At 36.8% G+C, this 24,029-nt stretch overlaps 2 protein-coding genes across 4 annotated transcripts in view; one reads left to right on the top strand and one right to left on the bottom strand.

Moving 5' to 3' along the window:
- Positions 1-24,029, bottom strand: part of LOC150090410 (uncharacterized) — a 94,745-nt gene that overhangs the window by 10,122 nt on the left and 60,594 nt on the right. For both annotated transcript variants that reach the window (XM_090389873.1, XM_090389872.1), the window contains exons 5-6: positions 22,231-22,660; positions 11,787-11,865 (exon numbers count right to left, since the gene is read on the bottom strand). In XM_090389873.1, coding sequence (XP_090245999.1) covers positions 11,787-11,865; positions 22,231-22,660 — 509 coding nt within the window. The remainder of the gene's footprint in view (positions 1-11,786; positions 11,866-22,230; positions 22,661-24,029) is intronic.
- Positions 1-24,029, top strand: part of LOC150090411 (peroxidase-like) — a 265,140-nt gene that overhangs the window by 212,733 nt on the left and 28,378 nt on the right. The gene's annotated exons all lie outside the window — the stretch shown is intronic.

Genomic DNA, 24,029 nt, shown 5'->3' with positions numbered 1-24,029 from the left:
TCTGATCGTCAATGAACAGTCCAATCATAATATGGGTGATATTATAACTACTGTAGTGGCAACAATGCCTCATGTCCGTTGTAAAACTGTAGATATAGTTACTTATGCATCATTTCATACAGTAAACTCTAAAATCCAACACCCTTGGGGGTTTGAAGGTGCCAGATTTTAAAATTTTCTTGCTTTTAGAGAGTGGTTGAGGAGTTTTGGTGAAGCACATTTCAGTGAATATTAAGCACTAACAACCGAACTTTTATACTGTTGAACATTTATAATGACTAAAAGTTAGTGCTAGTTAAAATATAAATAACGGTTCAGTTTGTTAAATGTGAACAAATGACAATAAACAGAGTCAGCAAATGTCAGAATATCAATCGATGCACTTTAGGGAAAAAATACTTTTGCAAAGGAGAATAAGAAAAAATTATTTTTCAAATATAGAAGTGGGGTACTATTTCAATACTGGTATTGAAATAGTTCTGAGAGAAAATGCTCACACTATATTAAGTTTTTTGTCTAACATCTGTGGTTAACATTTATTCACTGCTTGGCATAAGGCTGCTAACTGAAGGCGCCTGTTGTCTGATGACGGAACCAAATAGTTATGAAACTGTCACAACAGTGCATTTGAGCTTTTAATGAATAACAGATTTGCCTACTGGGTGAGGTTATTCAATTAAGAATGATATTACTTACTGTATTTGTTGGCTTATAAGATGCACTTTTTTTTCCTTATATACTTTATAAAAAAATCACCCTGCGTCTTAGAAGCTGAAAGTGACACATAGGACTGAAAACATCAAACAACTGGCTGAAAGGATGAACACAGAATTGGAGGTAATTCTAGGTGGCTTAACTTTGCAGTTACAGCCGTTAGATGTCAGCATCAAAAAGCCATTCAAGAATAACATGCGGGAGCAATGGAATATAAGTAATGCAATGGATGACACTGCAGATCATTTATTGTATGAGAGTAACAGTGATACTAGTGAAGATGATGACGATATTGAGGATAATGATGATCAAGTCAGTGATGAATCTGAAGTTGAATAATACTAAAATAATAACAGTAATAATCCTATACCTTTCATTATTGGCTTTTTGGATTTATTTTTAAATTTCCATTGTATTACAATAAATTTTTTTCAAAAGGTTTTTTTCTTAAATTTAGTTCCAAAATTAGGGTTTGTCTTCCACGTCGCAGTGTCTTATAAGCCAACAAATATGGTACTTTAAGTCAACCCATGAATAACACAGTCATTTCTAAAGAGCCATAAGCCCAAACTGTCACTGTTTGTTTGTTATTTGGTTTTTAGGAGCATTAGCAACTAAGGCCATATTGCTCCAGGGATATGCGGTGGTCACGGGGTCGAACCCCGGTCTAATCAAGAAGCATGTGCTATGCACTGCTGCTCCTGCCAACCTGGCTACGGAGGCGCCGTGAAGATTTACACCGTGCTGATGATGTAATGGTCTTAATTAGTATTAGTATTGTAGTGGCAAATGATGCAAAAAAGCACTTTGCACATCACCTGTCCATCCTCTCCAATAATTTGTCTCCAATAATGTGTGTCACATTTCAATTTTTATTAAAAATCCATCCAGGAGGAAATAATTATTACAAAAATGTGAGTGAATATGACACTGACGTATGTGCTGTGAAGCTTTCACTTCACTGAATTGTGAGTCCTTAGTGAAGTGAAAACTTCACTGCACATACCTCACAACTCAGTTAATTTAAGAAATAAAAAACAAACTGGCCTGAAGTGTAATTAGCATTGGCATATGATTCAAGAAAGCAAGCTTATACAGCATCAGCCAAAAAAAAAAAAAAAAAACCTTCCCATTTCACCCATCCGTTCACTGAAAATGTTTGTCTAGTTCTGCCTTGAATTTATTTAAGCTATCAACAACACGACAGATGGAAATTTGTTCCAGAAATCAACTACCCGCTGGCTAAAGGAAAATTTCCGCACATCTATTCGATAACTGTCTTTCCTCAATTTCAGTTCAGTTTATGCCAGCTCATGTTTGTAATCTGAACAAGAGGAAGAATCCCATCACAATTGAGCCTGCTCAATCCATTCAAGGCCTTATACACCTCAATCAGATCGCCTTGCAGGTGCCTAGCCTCCAGATGCTGCAATTTGCAGAACTTAAGCCTTTCTTCGTAAGAGTGCCCCCTTTTCCCCCCCTCACCAGTCTTGTTGCCCTTCTCTGTATTCGTTCTAGCAACTGTACATTCTTCCTAAATGAAGCTTCCAGACCTATACACAGTACTCAAGGTGTGGCCTCAGCTTTGCCTTATATAAGGGGATAATCACCTCATCCCTGCTTGCAAAATTCCTGTATATCCTTGACAAGACCCCATGACCTACTCTGGCAGCCCGTCTGCATTGCTCAGAAAACTTCATATCTGATTGCATAATTACCCCCCCCCCCCAGGTCTCTTTCATTCTACACTACCCTGAGCGTAACACCATCCAGTTGGTACATTTCTCTGGGGTTACTGCTGTCCATATGCAGTACTTTCATTTGTTAGTGTTAAACTTCAGTTGCCACTTCTCAGCCCATCTGCCCAACTTTTCCAGATCCAGTTGCAGCAGCATGCTGTCATTACTGTTATTAACAATCCTCCCAACCTTTGTATCATCTGCAAACTTTGACATTAAGCTTGATATACTTTCATCAATACCATTCATAAATATACAAAACAACAATGGGCCCAACACTGAACCCTAGGGGACACCACTAATAATATTAGTCCACAAAGGGCAGTATCTATTGATTACCACTCCCAGTCAACCATCGTTTTATCCATTGTAGCAACTTGCCCTTAATGCCAGACTGCTCCAATCTGTACAGCAGTCTTCCACTTGCAACAGTATCAAAAGCTTTCCTGAAATTCAAGTATATGATATCAAAATTATTTTCTGCATCCAGTTCCTTGGTGACCACGTCATAATGTCCAATCAAACTGGTCAGAGAAAGCCCTTAACAAAAACCATGCAGTGTCGAATTATTACTGCTGTCTTGTCTAGATGATCCTGCAATGCTTCTTTAACCAGTGACTCCATTATTTTCCTTGGAACAGAAGTCAACCTAACAGGTCTGTAATTATATAATTGCTCGTGTCACCCTATGATCCCCCTTTGTGAATTAGAGATACATTTGCACATCTCCAGTCCGTGGGGACTTCCCCTGGGTCCAAGGATGCTCTCATAATTATGGCTAAAGGTCTGCTTACTTTCTTTGCCATCTCCTTTAATGTAACTGGATAGATCCCATCCACCCCAGTTGCCTTTCCTATGTTCAACTTCAATTTTTCCTCCTCTTTGCTCTCATTATTACAAAATAATTTAACTCCTGTTAGAGTTTGATAAACCTCTGGCCCTCTCCTCCTTGAATAACTCCTCATGTGTGAATGTAGATGCAAAATACTCATTTAGTTTGGCAGCTATCTGAGAATGACCATCTACAGTCAAACCACTGATATCAAGTGGACCAATCTGGTTCAACCCTTTCCTTATATAAGTAAAGAAGTCTTTGCTGTTTTTCTTTGCATCCTTCACCAAATATTTCTCATAATCTGCCTTCACTTGCCTAAACTCCTTTGTGACTTGATTACAGACTAGCTTATATATATATATACCACAGGCTTCTGTGTCACCTGATAATTTATATGCATCCCATGCATTTTTCTTCTCTGCCTACTTTCTGTCATTTTTCTTCTCTGCCACGAGTCTCGTTAGTTCATCTGACATCCATTTGGGGGCCTAAACCTAGAACAGTATTTCTTATTTGGAACAGAAAGCCCAGTAGCATCTAAGATTACTTCCTTGATTGCTTCCCATTTAGAATTTGTTATTGGTAACATCATCAGTTGGTTCCACTTATAGAACTTAAAAAATCTCTGAAACCACTGTAGTCACCTTTATGAAAGCAAAAACTCTTCTTTTTACCCCTGATGATAGTTACATCTTTAAGTAAATCCCACATCAGTACACTGTGATCACTGCCACCTAGTGGTTCCTTTATCTGTAAATTCTTAATGTATGAATAATCACCTGCTGATAATCAGATCAAGAGTGTTACTCCCTCTGGTTGCCTCTCTAACATGCTGCTGTAGAAAATAGTCATCCAATAAATCCACAAAAGCCTTGCTAGTGTGTGAGTGAGTGACCAACCCACAAGTTCCAGTCAATATCTGGGAAGTTAAAATCCCCCGTTATTAGACACTCTGATTTACTGGCCCACTCTATTTCTCGGTATAATTGTTCATTGTACTCATCAGAGTCATTAGGCCTATAACAAACTCCTATTCTCATTTTTGCTTTCCCAGTGCTTATGTCACACCAAACTGACTCAGCATTGCACTGTCCATCTATGTCAACTGGATGCACTTCCTTAGATTTAATGTGTTTCTTAAATAACAGCATAACCCCTCCTCCCTTCCTACCGTCTGTCCTTTCTGTAAACATTGCACTCCCCAAATTCCAATTCTGCATTCCTTATATCTGTGTGACACCACATCTCTGATATCCCAACAATATCTGCCTTTGATGTCTTGACCAGCACTTCAAATTCATCAGATTTATTTACTATACTCCTAGCATTGGTGTATATTAAAGTATACACGCACCAGACCTTACTCTTAGTTACTCTAACACAGCCCATGTATTTACTTGTTTCATAACTCTCAGCAGTTCCTGAAATCCCCAGCAACTTGCTTTCCGGGCTGCTGCTCAACTGCATTTCAACAGAAGCAGTGCAAGAATCACTTTCACTTCTGCCTGTGGCTACTGTTAAGCTATTAGTCTGTGAATCCCCCCAAAGCTAGCAGTTTTCCGACCCACCTAACATTGCCTCGATAGCATCGGCAAATATTCTTGCACCCTTTCTTTTTAATTGTATCCCATCCCTATAGAAGCAATCTCTCCTGTTAACAAGCACAGACCACGATGAGAAAAATTCTACCCCATTAAGCCTTGCACAATCTCTCCAGGGCCAAATTGATTGACAAGACTCTCATCATATACTCCCTCTTATCGTATCTGGGCAGATTGCAGACACTTTCAAATTTAATTTTAACTTGCGACTTTTTTTTCAACACTGACCTGTACTTTTTAAGCACTGTATACTTTGCATACTTGTAATGCACTGAATACTTTGCAAACTTATTTATTTTTCACATAGACAAAATGCAAATTGGTTTTGTAAACAGATACAATACACAAACTAAGGACCACATTTAATATCACTTCATCCTTATTATATAAATTCAGCAAACTATTGCTAGAGGAAGTATGTGCCAAGGAATTCCCAACAAACCAACCTGTCATAAAGGCAGCTTTTATGAATTTTTTTACAGCTTACGTAGAGAAATGTAGTCATTTTATTGCAGGGAAGGCCAACCGATTTATGGAAACAGTGAACTGTTTTTGTGTGGCCTCCAGAAAAAAATTCACTTTAAATCTTTATTTCTTATCCCATAATAAAAGCAAAGACAACATTAAAGCTCTCATGCACTGTAACTTGCAAAATAACTTATGAATAGACATGGCAATCATTTCAGCAAACACTGATGTTTTTGTAGAAAAATGTCCAAAAGTCCAAATATCACAATGTATTATTTTTGTTCTTCATTTTTTGTGTTATGCAATAATTTTGTGCTGTGATTTATTGTATTTCTATTCCCTTTGCATTCATCATGCTGCAATTGTAACATCAGTAATAAATAGTTTTAGTAAGACTTATTTTAAAAATCCTTGTAAAAAGAATGTTCAAATGAAAATATAAAGTAAAAAAATAAATAAATAAAATAACAAGAACACTGGCCTGCAGTAATTAATCCAGCTATGCAGGCTACAGCTGAACAAAGGTTGTCCAACCCCTACTTTATCATATAAGTTTAATCTTAATGATAATAGTTATTAAAAAGCTTTCATGACCAAAACATTTCCTTATAATGTGACTGCATTATATACTTTAGTTCCGTACTGCATTCGAGAATAGCTGGTCAATTTACACAATAATAGCAATTGAGAAGACTGAACCTGCTTTCACTGAACAACTCAAACCCAAATATGAAGGGCTCCTATTCCTGTTTGCCTTTGTACTGCAGTTCAAAAATGCAAAATTAAAGTGTGATCTGGCCTATGACTGGGTTGTATTAGATCAATATGAATCAGTTTATCAGAAATTAAACTGAAACAAATCTCAAAACTTCACAGGGTCCTAATTTGTTCATAAGTAGGTAACATGTGCAAATTCCCCAGTGAAGAGACAGTAACAGAATCTATACTGGCAGGGAACTGTGCTATGCCATTCTGCTATTGAACTGGAAGAAATAATAAGTTTCATTATGATGCCCATATCCTCAAACAATACCTCAATATTGCAGGGTAGAAGGAAAGGAGCTTTGCTCTGAACATGACTGATAGATTCAAATCTAAAATATGCTAAACTTTTGACCATAATGTGTCTAATATTGCTGAAAATAAGATTATTTCTAACAGAAGCAGATATTCTCATAAAGAATTTTTGACAAATGTAAAGAAAGGAACTATGAAAAACTATCTGTAAACTACCGGAACTCTGTTGGCAAATGCAATCCATTAAGCATTGATTAATCTGAATCATTATGTCAATAAAACACTTAAACCTATGATGTTACAGTCTGTTATACCCACACACCAATCGGTTTACTGTGTTATTACATATAAGGAATGTATTTAGTCAAAGCTTAATAAAGAGACGGCACTCACCTCAATAATCCGTTGTGGTTATATGAATTATAAAACAGTAGTGTGAGAAATCATTGGTTAAACTAAAAACGGGATAAGGTTTAAGGCTTAAAAATCGCGATAAGGAAGCATGGTTTAAAAAGAGTAATTGAAAAACTTAGCCTAGAGGAGGAGGAGTGCACTACATCGTCCTCTAGTTGTCTGAAATTATCTGAAATTAAAATAAGGATTAAGGCCAATAGTTGAGAACGACGGACTCTTGATGGTTCATCTTCAGTTGGTGATAAAAAGAAGAGTAAAAGGGTTGCTGTAGATCTTAAGTACCTGAAATGTGCTGGACACATGGTAGTTTAATTCGTGTGAGATTCCAAATGATAGACAAGGTAACCAGAGGTTTTGTGTTTAAAACATCAAGATCAGTGGTGAGAAGATACCATTCTATTACGAGGGTTTCATATAGAAGGAGTTTGTAACTTGAATTTAATTTTACGATAGTTGTTGCGGTATCAACTGAGGGGTTGTGGTTATGAGTGTGTACATGCTGAGACAGTTCAGTATTTCCTTGCTGTGTCTGAAAATTATGGACATGGTAGTAAGCGTGCATGTTTGCGATGGTGAATGATCCAAATTTATTAGTAGTGCTCCCGACATAGCATGCGTTACAGTTGGGTTGACATTTGATTAAACAAACTATGTTGTTGATGTCTTTAGTGTTGTAAATGCGGGTTTCTTTATATTTATTAAAAGATGCTCCTAACTTATTATAGGTAGAAAAAATTATAGAGATATCAGTGTTAGTGAAGATAAGACGTAATCGCCTAGCGATTTGGCAGTGGTAAGGGAGAATAAAGCAAATGTTGGACGGGTTGGATTTTTTATAACTGGGTTTAGAAACACTTAAACTACTAATCTTACTTTTAACAGTTGAAATAATTTGTTGGATTAGTTTGATGGGATATTTTCTGGCTGTAAATTTTTCAGTGAGATATTTTAGCTTGAAAGATAGATCATTCTGTGATTGGCAGTACTTGAAGGCATTAAAAACTTGGTTGTAAAGAACTGATTACTCTACACTAAAGGGGTGATGTGAGAGAAAATGTAGATACTGGCCTGTGTTGGTTCTTTTCCTGTAGATTTTCGTCTTAAGCCTGTTATTTTGCTTATATATGATTAAATTAAGGAAACTGATTGAGTTATTAGTTTCTAGTTCTAAGGTGTATTTTAATCTTGGGTGTACTGAATTAAAACTGGTAAAAAGATCGTTGATTGTGTTTTGGTCTCCGATTATTAGAATGTCGTCTGCATACCGGATGTAAAGTTTAATATTTGCCGGAAAAGGTTGAAAGGTCTGATGTTTGACCATGGCAAGGTATATCTCAGATAAGGGCGCTGAGATATGTAGGCCCATAGGAAGTCCGAAAATCTGTTCATATACTTGGTCTTGAAAATAGAAGTGTCTAGCTTTAATTAGTACAGTAACGAGCTCCAGAATTCTGTCAATGTTGAGAGAAGTCCAATTTGCTAAGGTATTGTCCAAAGTTAAAAGGTTGTGTAGGGCCTATAAAGTGAAATCGAGGTCTACGTTAGTGTATAGGGACACTACATCAAAGGAAGCCAGTAAATCGCTCCGGGATAATGTGATAGGGCTTATGTGTTCAAATGCTTGGCATGTGTTGTAGATCCAGAATTGAGAAAATTTCATTAGGGGAGAAACGACCTTGACCAGGAAGGAAGATAAATTTGCGAAGGTGGATTTGCTATAGGAAACAATCGGGCGTAAAGGTTGGTCTGGTTTATGGAGCTTAATAATGCCAAACATGTGGGGTAAGATGTTGTTATGGATGCCTATTTGTTGTAAGGTGTGCAAGTTTATTTCATAATTTGCTTGTAGCCTTCTAAGCAGGGTATCTGACTTGTTTTTCAGCTTTGAACTGTTGTAATTATTGTCAATTTTATAAGTTTGGGAGTCGGAAAGAACTTGTATTTTATTAACGTAGTCCTGTTTATCCAGAATAATGATGGCATCGCCTTTATCGGCTTTTTGGATAATAACATCGGGATTATATCTTAACTTACGTATACTAATTTATTTAGACATATTAAACTGGGATGTAAGACAAGTGTTTATGACAGCATTTGTTTCATGGAAAATGAGGTTTTTATCTGGGTAATTCCAGAGTTTAGTTTGTAGTTCTATTATACAATTTTCTATAGGATAGTGTTTACTTTTAACTGCAAAACTGAAACCACACTCTAGGCTGGAGAGTTCAGAGGGAGAGAATGTTTGGGATGAAACGTTAACGACGGAAGGTGTGCGAGGTTTGTGGTTTACTTGAGTAAGCTTATTCCATTTCTTCAGATGCTTTTGGCTGACTTGATAGGTTGCTGCATTGATACACGTTGTTTAAATCAACAAACTCAATCCACTCTGTTGGGGGTCATGCTCCTTTTTAAATTATATTTTAGGTAACGTATGTGGTGTAATAGTTTATGTTTGTTGTGAAACCTGTTCCGTAATTCTTCTTTAATGATAGCTAAAGAAAATTGACGAGTAAGGTGTGGACATTTACTACAAACATGCTTGGAGCATACACGGGCAAATTTAGGAACTGTGTTGTGTGAGAGGAATTTCTGGAGAAACAAAATATGCAATTTGGACACGAAAAATTTTACAATAGTTTTTGTAAACAGAACTTGTCTGTTGACCGTGTCAGCATTCATTATTAGGGTTGGAAAGGGATTGGCAGTTCGGATGAGGTGTATTAGATCAACATTAAAATATCATAATTAATGACCATAAAAGAGTTAGCAAAAGCTTAAGATGCCAAAGTTCATGACAAGAAATGCATTTAGTCAAAGCCTAATAAAGAGACTGCACTCACCTCAATAATCCATTGTGGTTATATGAATCATAAAACAGTAGCGTGAGAAATAAACTATGTGTCCAGCACATTTCGGGTACTTAAGATCTACAGCAATGTTTCGCTCTTCTTTTTATCGCCAACTGAAGATGAACCATCGAAAGTCCATCGTTCTCGACTATTGGCCTTAATCCTTTTTTAATTTTAATTTCAGACAACTAGAGGATGATATGGTGCACTCCTCCTCCTCCTCTAGGCTAAGTTTTTCAATTGCTCTTTTTAAACCACGCTTCCTTATCGCGATTTCTAAACACCATTTTTAGTTTAACCAACTTACTGTTTTATGATTCATATAACCACAACAGATTATTGAGGTGAGTGCCATCTCTTTATTAAGCTTTGACTAAATGTATTTCTTGTCATGAACTTCGGCATCTTAAGCTTTTGCTAACTCTTTTATGGTTACTACATATAATATCAAATGAGTCCCCAATACCTGACATTCCCTCATGCAAACATGTTTCATGGTAAATTTTTGCAGCCCACCGTGCTTGATGGTAATGATCTAATATCAACAAATATCTTCTATCTTCTCAACCTTCAACCCACAGATGGTAGTTCTAAGCCAGTGGTTTCAACCTATTTTTAATAACGGCACCCCTAAGTAATTTATTTTATTTTGTGGCAGCCCTACTCAATCTTCTAATTCTGATTCTCTCTCTCTCTCTCTGTGTGTGTGTGTGTGTATATATATATATATATAATATTAAAAAAATATATATGTTATATGATAGTTATTACAATAATATAATTATAAAAATTACATTTCATAATACAAATTATATATATACAGTATATAATGATTTTATTCTTTATATAGAGGTACTAAGTAAACATCAATTATAGATCACCACCAAATTAAGAAGATACTGTACACCTTTTTATAATGAAATAAACATAAATTTTAAAAAATAATAAGTTTAAGTAACTTAAACCCAAATTATGTGGCACCCCTGGAATGTTGTTGCGGCACCCTGGTTGAAAACCACTGTACTAAGCACTACAGGTTCTAATAACTTTTGTGTTTAGGGTTTTTGTATTAAAAAAAAAATAAAAAACTGGTGTCAAATTTTCACTAATGTTAGGTTTCCTCTTGTGTGGCTTAAAAAAATTTGACACTTCAGTTTGTCATTACTTTTAAGTGCAATGGGTTGCAAACATTTGGGTGAAACACAGCTGTAATATGCAGAAGCAAAGCCAGCCATGATAGTAAGAATGAAACATGCTCAACTTTCAGATGTAAAAAGGCTGAAATCAAAAAAGTCATATTTAGCAATTTTTGAATAACAACCCTACAAATAGAAACAATTGCTAAAATGCTATATATCATCTTATAGCTGTTGGTAAACAGTAGACATACCAATTTGTCATTGCTGACATGAGCCATTCACACGTTTATTAAGATGTGGCAGGGTAAATTTGCAAGTGGCCAGTTTTAGATTCATTCTGTATGAATGAGCTGATGTTAAACTGCTGAATGAGTTCATGATAAGAAACATCAACAAATGACTGACTGATCACATATGTTCTCTATTTACTGAGTGAATAACAGAGGGCTGCCAGTAGCAGGAAAGGAGTTCTTCACTACCGGAAGTGACTGAGTGCCAGTGTTCTTCATTCACATCCAGCAAGGACTGAGTGTCAGTGTCCTTCACATTCATTTTGCTACCATGGGTATTGCAACACACACTGCTGACTGAATGCATAGAGAGAAATCTTATTGGTATATGCATGAATGAGCTATTGTTAAACTGTTGACTGAATGCACAACAAGAAACCTTGTCAACAGATGACTGACTAATCACATACGTTTTCCATTTACTAAGTGAATAGCAAAGGAGTGCCAGTAGCAGGAAAGGAGTTTTCCACTTCCAGCAGTGACTGACTGCTAGTGTTCTTCATTCACATTTTGCCATCACAGGTATTATAATGCTGCTGACCAAATGCCTAGGGTGGAAATCTTACAAGTACATAAATGATATGCTATCTGTTGAGCAAGCACAGTGGGAAGGTGTCAGTAGCAAACATGCTGAGTGCCAGTGAATGTTTCATAGTTTCTTTTATTTACCTTTGCTAAATTTTCATTACTATATTCAAATTTATAAAATTTTAGGCTTACCCACTGTATAGCTTCGTCAATAGCCGATGGAGCATCACAATGTGGAACATCAAGCCAGCCATCACTGCTACTGTGCCTCCTAAAATAAAACATATCACAGAAATTTAGAAGACACAAAGTAAACTAGTTCACATAAACAAAATAGTTTTCTTACAACATTTAATTTAATTTAATTCTTAATATTCTTTGACACATTTTAAAGACAATTGTCTTTAAAATGTGTCAAAGGTATAATTGTCTTGATACAAGACAATTATACCTTTTCCACAACTAAAGTAAGAAACTGTGATTCTATCTATTTCATGCTCCATAAACATGATAGTTACACTAGACAAGCCAGATGTATAATATTGAAGCTCTGTGAGTAGTTTTTTTTTTGATATTTGCAAATAAAACACATGACCACTGGAAATTTGCCATAGTATACTAAAGCAGCATGTTTGCTGCTGTTTCTGCAGAAAACACCCACTCACTCATTATAGTGATTTTTTTTCACTATTGATTTATTTTACCACTTTAAAGAATATGCGTCTAAAGTAAAGATGTAAAGTAAAAGATGTGAAACTTAAAGTAGTAAATAATTCTTTGCTTATGTTAGCACTAGAAGGAAAGGGATATACCATATTGGTTCACTAGTTATGAATGCCAAAACTACTAATGATCCTCTTCAGATTTAGCAAACTAAATAAATATTTTGAATCTACATTCATCCACAAAATTTTTAGGGATGGGAACAGCAGAAGTTCACTAAGTTATACCTGGGAGCAAAATGAAATCGTGATAACAGGGAAGAAAGTAAAAGAGAAACTGCTGAAAGTAAAAGCAGCTAAGGCAACTGAGGCTGGTGGGATCTATTCATTATAATTAAAACAACCAGCCATTCTTATTAACAGAACTTTTAGGATCTCTCACTAAAACATCAAGTAGTGCTGCTGGTCCAGATGGGATCTACTACGTAATGTTAAAACAGCTAAACAACAGAGCAAAAAGAACATTGTTAAAATATTACAATCGAATCTTCTAGAAAATACTTACTCAAACTCCTGGCATCACTCAATTGTCCTAGCCTTTCTGAAGCCAGGAAAGGATCATACCTTTCCACATTACTGGCCGATTTCTGACTAGCTGTTTTGGCAAAGTCCTGGAAGCAGCAAAAGAGGTAAGCAAACCTTTGGTCACAGTTATGAGAGTGTCCTTTGATTTAGGGAAGGTTTCTGCAGATTGGAGATGTTCAAATGTTTCTTCTATTCACAAAGAGGGATCAAAAGCAAAGTGAACAATTACAGTAAGCAACAAATTTTGGGTCATATCTTGTTACGGGTATGAAAGTAAGTTTACTTTATAGATTTTGGGGTGCTAAATACAGAAATAGTGCTTAAAATGGTAGATTGGCTCTTGTTTTTGAAAAAAGGTACTTTTTTTTATATTTATACAAGGTATTTTTTATTTATATGGCAGTAAGATGTAGCTATGAACAAACTTGTATCAAACATGGGAATATTTCATCTTTCACTTGTATTTGGCTTTGGGTGCATCCCTTTTCACCATCCAACAATAATTAACTAACATGGCAGCACTCCACTTGCTTTTGTATCTTTGTTCCATCACTGCGATGGCTTGATGGAAGCGCGCACCAAGTTCGTCAGTGATGGCACCACAGTTTGAGTTTGGCAGGAAGAAATCCAGGTTGAGTGCAAGAAATCATCTTCAATGACATGCTGCACCCCAGTTTTTCGTAAGAAGTAATAGATCTTCCACAAGCTGACTGTAGTTGCCAGCTTTAACATTTCCTAGAAAACCAGTATAAACATTTCAAAAGGCTTTCCACACTGATTCCTTGCTATCACTAAGGGCACATTCAAACTGTTCGTCTTTGAAAAGTTGCCTTATTTGTGAACCAATGAAAATGCCTGACTTAATATTCTCTGTACTAAGTTTTGAGAATTTCTCTTGCAAGTATGTGAATGCAGGACCGTTCACTTCCAAAGCCCTCACAAAATTTTTCACAATCCCCAGTTTGATGTGGAGTGGTGGAAGCAAAAGTTTATTGGGATCTACCAGAGGTTCAAATGCTACATTCTTCGTTCCAGGTACAGTGGATTCCAGTTATTTGGGCCACCGATTAATCGGGGCAAATCTTAAAAAACAGAAACCAATCGAGAAAATAGCCAGGGTTTATTTCGCTTAATTGGGACAGCATGCCATTTAATCGGAACAGAAGACCACAGCACTGGAGATTACCCTACGATTGTCTCTGACGGTACCACGTGGTTCGGTCAAAATTCTGGAGGTCACAACCATAAAACAATAAAAACAATTAGCAGTCACCTGTTTATTGGGCTTTTCTGTTAGTGAAATCTATCATAAACGGACAGTAAACTCGATCTTACTGAATTTGCGATAATACCGACAGCTGGAATTCTGTCGGTTATTATGGTGATTGGACCCTTTGCTTGGAACATGGTTCTCGATGAATTTTTGAATTCTGAATTATCTGGTATAAGTAAAATAGCATTTGCGGATGACTTGGTGCTTCTGGTAGAAGGTGATGCAAGATCACAATTGGAAGAAAGATCAGCTTATGTGCTGAATGAACTTGCAGGATGGACAAGAAAGTATAAACTTGAAGTATCAAGAGATAAAACGACTCAGATGCTATTAAAAGGGAGACTGAGTCAGAATCGTGCCCCTGCTGTGAGGCTGCTGAACGATTCAGTTCGATATGTGAGAGAAGTGAAGTATCTTGGCCTATTGCTGGAGGAACGTTTGTTTTTTACAAAACATGTTATTTATTTGAAGGACAAAATTAGAACCCTGTACGCGAAGCTCCGGAGGATCGTAAGGGTCGATTGGGGAATTAAAGGCCGTTCTGTACATTTATTATATGAATGCTTATTTGTCCCTATTGTAACTTACGCCTCTGGAGCTTGGGTTCATAGAGTTCCTCTAGTAAGAATTCAAAAGTATTTAGTACAGGCACAAAGATTTGCCTTACTAGCTATTACTCGAGCATGTCGAACTGTCTCGACGGTGGCCTTGCAGGTGATCTCTGGGAAGATTCCGGTCCAGTATGTAGTCCTGATGTCTGGTTTACTTTATTATACTAAAAGAAATATAAGAAAAGAGATTATGGGAATCTTCTCGTGCCCTGATGAGGCAAGAAATTATGGACGAGATGATGTAAAACAGGAGAAGGTAAGGATTAAGGAAGAAATAACCTTGATGTGGCAAGAAGATTGGGATCAATCAGACAAGGGACGACAAACATATATGTTTTTACATGGTGTTGAAGTTGTGAATAAGAAAAAACCGTGGTTGCAATTCGGCTTGCACGCCACTTTTTTACTGACTGGACACGGACTTGCCATGAGGCTATACCAATTGGGGCTACGAGACCGCGAATGTTGTTATTGTGGAAGTCCAGAGACGGCAGAACATATTATGTTAGATTGTGTGATCTATGAAGATTTGAGAAATGTCTTAAGACTGTCTATAGGCGGCCTGGAGAGGGATGCACTTCAGGTCTTGTTCATGGATAAACTGACGTTTCAGTATTTTAATGATTTTGTGCGAAATGTTTTTCGACGGAGATATTACCTAGATAGTAGAGGCCCGCCTCCTAGCGGCAGGGGCGGGAACTCTTCTCATTAGGATCTGTGGAGTTTATAGGACTCAAAATAGATTTTTTCTAAGAAGAGGCTAAGTGGCCAAAAATTACGTGTTGAGTTGTGTTATAGTTAATTTATATTTTTTCTTAATAAAATTGAATTGCAGACTCTGTCATAAATACCCTTTTAGACCTATCCATGGATGGGCTTCGGCCCAGGGAATGGAGGACTCAAAGGAGATACAAAATGGAAATGGAATGGTTATTATGGTGAAATGTGTTTACACTTCCAGGAAATCTTCAATCATATAAAAAAATTAATTTTCAGATCTTCTCTTCATTCCTATTTTTAAAGCTTTGTAACTCATTACTCGGTTCTCACTTGCGCGTATTGTGTTACTTGCAGTTTCAGGATTTACTTAAAGATTTAATTACCATCAGGGGTAAAGGAAAGGGTTTTTGCTTCCATAAAGGTGAGTACAGTGGTCTCAGACAGTTTTTAAATTCTGTACAGTGGGATAAACTGAAGATGTTACTAACAGTAAATTCTAAGTGGGAAGCATTCAAGGAATTAATTGTGGATGCTACTAAAAGTTTCATACCTATTAAGAAATATTGTTCAAGGTTTGGGCCTAAATGGTTATCAAATGAACTAATGAGACTCGTAAAAGAGAAGAAAAATGCATGGGATGCATATAAATTATCAAGCGACTCAGAAGCCTACGGCACATATAAGCTAGTCTGTAATCGGGTTACAAAGGAGGTTAGGCAGGCGAAGGCAGATTACGAGAAATCTTTAGCAAAAGATGCTAAGAAAAACAGCAAGGATTTCTTTACTTATATAAACTCTAAAAGGAAGGGGATGAATCTGATTGGTCCACTTGACATTGATGGTTCGACTGTTGATGATCCTGTTCAGATAGCAAACAAACTGAATGATTATTTTGAATCTATATTCACGCGTGAGGAATTATTATGGTTTGAAAATGGCAGAAGGTTATCAAATTGTAGCAGGGTACTTCATGATTTTGTAATAACTAAGAGCAAAGTGGAGGAGAAATTGTTGAAGTTAAACATAAGAAAAGCACCTGGGGTGGATAGGATCTATCCAGTTATATTAAAGGAGGCGGCAATGCAACTAAGCAAACCCTTAGCCATAATTATGAGAGCATCCTTGGACTCAGGAGAGGTTCCCACGGACTGGTGATGTGCAAACGTATCCCCAATTCACAAAGGGGGATCGAAGGGTGACACGAGTAATTACAGACCAGTTAGTTTAACTTCTGTTCCAGGTAAAATAATGGAGTCACTGGTTAAACATGTATTGCAGGATCATCTAGACAAGACCGCAGCAATAATTCAGACACAGCATGGATTTGTTAAGGAAAAGTCTTGTCTGACAAATTTGATTGGTTATTATGATGTGGTTACAAAGGAACTGGATGCAAAAAATAATTTTGATATCATATATTTGGATTTCAGGAAAGCTTTTGACACTGTTGTACAAATTGGAGCAGAATGGTATTAAAGATAAGTTGTTACAATGGATAAAAGGAGGTTAAGTGGAAGAAGACAGAGGGTGGTAATCAATGTGTGCTGCTCTTCGTGGACTAATGTTATTAGTGGAGTCCCACAGGGTTCGGTGTTGGGTCCACTGTTGTTTTGTATATTTATCAATGATATTGATGAAAGTATATCAGGCTTCATGTCGAAGTTTGCAGATGATACAAAGGTTGGCAGGGTTGTTAATGACAGTAATGGCAGTGTGCTACTGCAACAGGATCTAGATAATTTGGGCAGATGGGCTAAGAAATGGCAACTGAAGTTTAACCTTGACAAATGCAAAGTACTGCATATGGGTAGAAGTAACCTCAGAGAAATGTACCAACTGTGTGGTACTACACTTAAGGTGGTAGAAAATGAAAAAGACCTGGGAGTAATTGTGCAGTCAGATGTGAAGTTTTCTGAGCAATGCAGACAGGCTGCCAGGGCAGGTCATGGGGTTTTGTCAATGATATATAGGAATTTTGCTAGCAGGGAAAAGGAGGTGAGGTGATTATCCCTCTGTATAAGGCAATGGTCAGGCCACACCTTGAGTACTGCGTACAAGTCTGGAGGCCTCATTTTAGGAAGGATGTAGATTTGCTTGAGCGTGTACAGAGAAGGGCAACAAGATTGGTGAGGGGAATGAAGGGATCCTCTTACCAAGAGAGGCTTAAGTTCTGCAAATTGCAGTGGCTGGAGACTAGGCACCTGCGCGGTGATCTGATGATGTGTATAAGGCCTTGAATGGGTTGAGCACGTTGAATTCTGATGGGATCCTTCCACGTGTTCAAATTACAAACCTAAGGGGGCATAAATTCAAATTAAGAAAAGATAGATGTAGAATAGATGTGCGAAAATTTGCTTTTAGCCAGTGGGTGGTTAATTGCTGGAAAAAACTTCCATCTGCCGTTGTGGAAGTTGATAGGTTGAATAAATTTAAGGAGGAACTGGACAGGCATTTGGAGGGGGAATGGTGTGATTTTTTTTTTTTTTGGCTGATGCTGCATAAGCTCATACACTTGCTTTTTTGCATCACATGGCACTCTATTTGTGTGTGCCGTGTTCTTTGTTATTGATTGCTTATCTTTTTACTGTTTTAAATTTTAACCACCACCCACAAATATCTGTGAACAGAAATGTCAACTATTTCGTATGTACATATTACAGTACGTATTAATTATTCCAATTATCACGTATATTCTTCCGATTTTCACGTATTTTTTAATTGGTAAGGTAATAAAGGGTAAATTTCTGCTTAATATATCTTTGCTTTTATAGCCTGTGGATAATATTCCTCCTATTTTCGCTAATTAGAATCGCTGTTTAATAGAATTAAAATTCAATTCACAAAAGTGATCATAATGGACGGCGCTTACTGCACATCGTATAGCGAACGGTACTTTACTATGTTGAGTTCGTCGTAACGTGATTTGATTATACAGTGTACCAATTGTACATTGTATTTTTAACTATTTACATGAAACTTCGGATAATTGTGGCAGGTGCTTAATCGAGCCAAAATGCACTAGTCCCGACGTTCCAAATAGCCAGAATGGACTGTATTAATGATTTTCATTGAAGCCAACTCCTCTTCTCATAGTGTATATCCTTGGCATGACTATCCCACTCCAGAGAAAGAAAACAATATTTAGTGTAACCCTTTTGTAGTCCTAATAAAATGGCGATTACCTTTAAATCACCACATATCTGCCACTCGTACTTCTGATAGTGTACACTTGAGGATGTTCTCCATATTTGAATATGTTTCTTTTTTGTGAAAGGCATATGCAAGTGGTATTGAAGGCAGCATATTTCCATTGTGTAATAACACAGCCTTAAAGCTAACCTTAGAGCGTCTATAAATAGTCGCCATTCTTCAGGAATGCACCTCATGTTCATTGCTGCCATTAGACCATCAACATCCTCACAAAGAGTGAGTTCACCTTCTGTTTGATAGAATTTATCACTGTTTATTTCAAGTATGAAATGTTATCACTTTCACAGAATGATCTAGAAAATTCCAATGTTGTAGCCTCAAGGCCAAAAGTTCTGCCTTATTCTTCGGCAGTTCGAGATCCTTGATGAGGTCATTAAACTCACTTTCTGTGATCGTATGTGGTTCAGAAGGATAAAGGCTTGGACAAAATGGCAGATCCCTTGACATAAATGGCTGCTGTACTTTTTTGCATATATCAAGTTGATCTTCATCAGTGTCTTCATCAGAGTGTAAAAAAAAAAACGGTCGGGTGATTCAGGAATACTTCACTGTGAGGTGTGTGATGGATTGCAGACAGTATATTTGGGTATGTCGCCGTTCTTCGGGCAGTGCCCACATTTTCTTCATTGTCATGCCTTTTCTAATAGGAGGCACCATACAGAAGTAACAGTCTATGATGTGATTTGTTGGCTGCCTTCATATCATGGGCACTGCAAGAGGCATAAAACATCCCTTTTGATTCACACATGCATTGAGTTTTGATGAACAGGTAATGCAGCATATGTGTGGAGCCTAGTTCTTGTCCTGGTTGCCTACTTTACATCCAAAGTAACAAGAAATTTAACATTGACAAATGTAAAGTACTACATATGGGAAACAGTAACCCCAGAGCAACGTATCAACTCTGTGCTACTACACTGACAGTGGTAGAGAATGAAAAGGACCTGGGGGTAATTGTGCAGGTAGATATGAAGTTTTCTGAGCAGTGCAGACGGGCTGCAAGAGTAGTTCATGGTGTATTGTCAATGATATATAGGAATTTTTCTAGCAGGGATAAGGAGGTGATTATTCCCTTGTATAAGGCAATGATCAGACCACACCTAGAGTACAGTATACAGGTCTGGAGGCCTCATTTCAAGAAGGATGTAGAGATGCTGGAACGAGTACAGAGAAGGGCAACAAGATTCGTGAATGGAACAAAGGGGTGCTCTTACGAAGAAAGGCTTAAGTTTTGCAAATTACAGTGTCTGGGGACTAGGCACCAGCGAGGTGATCTGATAGAGGTGTATAAAGCCTTGAATGGTTTGAGCATGCTCAATGCTGATGGGATTCTTCCTCTTGCTCAGAATAATCACCTGAGAGGGCATAAATTCAAATTGAGAAAAGACAGATGTAGGATAGACGTGAGGAAATTTGCCTTTAGCCAGCGGGTGGTTAACTGCTGGAACAAACTTCCATCTGTCATTGTGGATGTTGATAGGTTAAATAAATTTAAGGAGGAACTGGACAGGCATTTGGAGGGAATGGTGTGATTTTTTTTTTTTTTTTTTTTTTGGCTGATGCTGCATAAGCTCATACACTTGCTTTCTTGCATCACATGCCACTACTACTGCTTAGGCTGTTCGACTGAGGTAATCTGAAGACAGAAAGGAGAAAATGTATAATCTATCAGACTTTGAAAAAGGGCTTATCGTGGGTGCACGTTTAGCAGGAGCCACGATTCCAAAACATTCCCTACCATCATGGTATGGGGAATGTTTTGTTGGCACAGACCAGGTTTCATCATCTTTATGGATAATGTGAAGATGATGATTTTCATCATCTTCTTTACTGGCCCCCCATATTCACTCGATCTCAATCCTATTGAAAATATGTGGAGAGAGTTATTCAGCAATGAAGTTCTCTTTCTTCAACTATTTTGCTACAGAATATTGCATAGCTGCAATATTCTTTAGCAAAATATCGCAGTAGATACTGTAGAATCCATGCAGTGCCAAAAACTTGCTGTTATTTGAAGCAGAGGCACCCAAATTTGATACTGAATAAAGATTCATATTTTTTTGACCAGTGTGTGTATAATTTCATGAAAATCCATTCACTGGGAGTTGAGTGATTACATTCAGCTGAAGGACAATAAGAAATTTACACATTTACAAATAAAAATGTGACTAAAAATAGCCACAAATAATCATTTTCACATATTCCAAGCATACATTAAAATCTCTTAAAGTGAAAAGTTGCTGATTTTTTATATTTAGGATGATTATAAAATAAGTTCTGAAGTTTTAAACCTTATATCTCAAAAAGTGATAATTAGAAAGATCTGAAATTTTGAAATATTCCTACTATGCCTATGGTGGATATTCAACATTAAATTTGCATAACTGCATAGTTCAAGTTTGTGTTACAAGATGTAGCATGATTATGAACATTCAGAAAAAGTCAACACAATCATTTGCAAAGAACAAAGCAATGACACTGACAGGGGTAAATGTGGTGAGTTAGTGAAGCAGTGGTATGTACAGGGATGCAAAGCAGAAGTTGCTTTACAGGAATAACGATGTTTGCATAATCTCTGATATGAACCATGCTCCAGTAAGGCTGTGAGTAATTTTATCAATAAATCTGACACCACAGATGTCACTACTACTTGCAATAAACTACAAAGGATGGGCTTGTACCTGATTAGAACAAGGTTGTCCTTGCTGCAACCTGAAAATCTTTACTCCAGAAGAACAGAAATACAGTGCACAAGTGGCATTTCATACTTGACATACTTTTTGACTCTGTGCTACAATTTCTTGCCAAGTTGGAAGTTGAGGAATGGCACAATAGCATCCTGGAAACATTACATTTTGTTATTTGGTCAGAATCAAACCCACACTCTACTCACCACACTTCCTTTCACGAAAGTGACAGTCTGATGCCAGTTCTCTGCTCACTTGGTCCACACTTTTATGGGAAACCAACAGTGCAAGGATCAAAATTGTTTGCCATGATGATTGCATGGTATACTATAAATTTATCTCTGGATGTCATGCCTGCTCTACAAGAGCAATTGACAGGCAGTGGAAAAGGTATTTTTTATGTAAGATGGTGCTCTATCATACATTGACTGAGTAGTCAGGGATATCCATAAACATTTTTCTGAGTGAGTAATTTCTTGTTACTTTCCATAGCTTTCATATGTTCAGACTTAACGAGTGGATAATAAAGTTATCAGAGTCATTATGTTGTCATGTTTTGTATGTTTGTTTATCTATACTAACAGTCATCCTGCATGTGTTGGTGCAAAGTTGAAAAACACAATTATGCAAATTTAACACTGATTATCTCTAGTGCATGCCTAATAGAGAACATTCTCTAAAATTTCAACTGTTTCAAACAAGTACTTTGAGACAAAGCCTCAAAACCTTGGAAGTTATTTTATAATCACCCTACATTTGCATTATCTTATTTTTATCTAAACTAACTGAAAATTTTATAACAATACTATAAAATTTTTAAAAAAAATTTTAAATTCAAGAGATTATAGTACATCTACTTAAAGTTTATCTATAAGTCACATCACTTACCTATGTGAATCATTTGAATTCTTTGATGGAGTTTCTGCCAAACGTAAAGAAGACTGCTCATTATTAGTAACTGGAAGTGAGGAATCAGAATCCAAACTTCCAGCACCCCAAATCCAAGAGTCCAATCCAAATACTACCCCTCTTCCCATTCCAGGCCAAGTTCCTTTTCCAGTATACTGAATAGAGCTGGTACTAGATGTAGTAACAACAACAGTAGTAGTTGTAGGATAAGTATTCTGTGGTGATTCTGTGCTGAGAGGAGTTTGACTCCAATGTTCAGAATCACTTTCTTCTTCTTCAACAAAACTCAAATCAAGGGGAAGTGATGATGCATCCACATGTGTCATTTGTTCATCTGGTGCACAAGAGAGAAGATTGATAACATCCTGGAGTTCATTAACACTATCAACCAAACCAGAAGATGACAATCCTGGAGAGAGAGAGAGAGAGAGAGAGAGAGAGAAAATAAAAATAAATAAATTAAAAAAAAAAAATATATATATATATATATGTAGAAATGAGCTAAATTTACTCTTGGTTCTAAGCTATTTCTAGATTGTTAAGTGCTATAAAAAATGATTCAGCTATTTCTAAATTTTTCACCGATTTCTATATTCCAGATCATAAATTCTAACCCTGCTTCTGAAACTAATACTCTTGAACGGCCCATTTTAGGCATTTTAATGCTTGCTTAAAACTCTCAAATTTTAGCTCAGGCTTTTTTTTTTTTTTTTTTCCCCCTCTTCATTTTGACCTTTCCAAAGTTTTCTGATTTAAAGGGAAAATTGGAATTTCTAAAACAGAACAGGGAATTTATTTCCCATTCCTTCCATACTTCTGGCATCAGAGTCAAGGGTCACACCAGGGACATGTATGGACACTTCAGGTATCATACAGCAACAAAACCCTATCCTTCATCTGAAAAGTATCCATTTTTACTATTTTATAAAATACGTTTTGAACGTTTGAACAGTTATTTAAATCAGAGAAGAGGAATTTAACTTTAAAATATATATATATATTCTTAAATATATTAAAACATATGAAAGGAATAGGGAAGGCAAGTCCATGATCCAAGTTTATTTGAATTAAAGCTAATGTCTCCATCTTTGTATATCACATGGTTTTATCTGATAATTAAAAAATGGGTACCAATCACAGTCAGAAATAAAATGTTTGGGAAATATTAGAGTATAGTCCAAGAACAATCACAATTTCTGTGCTGCAGAGTAATAACAATTAGAGTCAGTTATTTGCATAAATGTCAGGCGTCTTTCTTCCTTGTTCAGAATTGTCACAGGCCTGGAGAGAAGTGACATAAACCAGGAGGAACCAACAAACAAAAAAAAAAAAAAAAAACTTCCCATTTCACCCATCCATTCACTCCAAAAGTTTGTTCTAGCAATCAACCACCTTTTTTTTTTTTTTTTTATGAAAACCCCAAACACAAGAGGTATTAGAACCTATAGTACATAGTACCGTGCTTGGGTTGGAGGTTGAGAAGATATTTGCTGACATTAGACTTGAACTTCTGTAGACTGTAATTTTCAGGAAATATGTATGAAAGAAGGTTGTTCGAGAAAACGGCAGTTGAATGAATAAACGAGGAAGATGAAAAGTTGGTTCTGTGAATTTGGACAGTAAATGGATGTTGGCTGGTGGCAGCATGTGTTCGGACTGTTTTGAAAGAGAGAGTGGGCATTATAGAAGCCAATTCAGAAGAACAGTGCCCATGGACGTATCTGTAGAAAAGGCATGCAGCAGAAACAGTACATCTATAAGACAGCGAGTGGAGAGAC

Source organism: Mastigoproctus giganteus, chromosome 2, assembly GCF_048544385.1.
Source record: "Mastigoproctus giganteus isolate SK-2022 chromosome 2, ASM4854438v1, whole genome shotgun sequence".
NCBI lineage: Eukaryota > Metazoa > Arthropoda > Arachnida > Uropygi > Thelyphonidae > Mastigoproctus > Mastigoproctus giganteus.
Note: the sequence above shows the minus strand (reverse complement) of the source record. Positions and strands in the feature narration are given on the sequence as shown.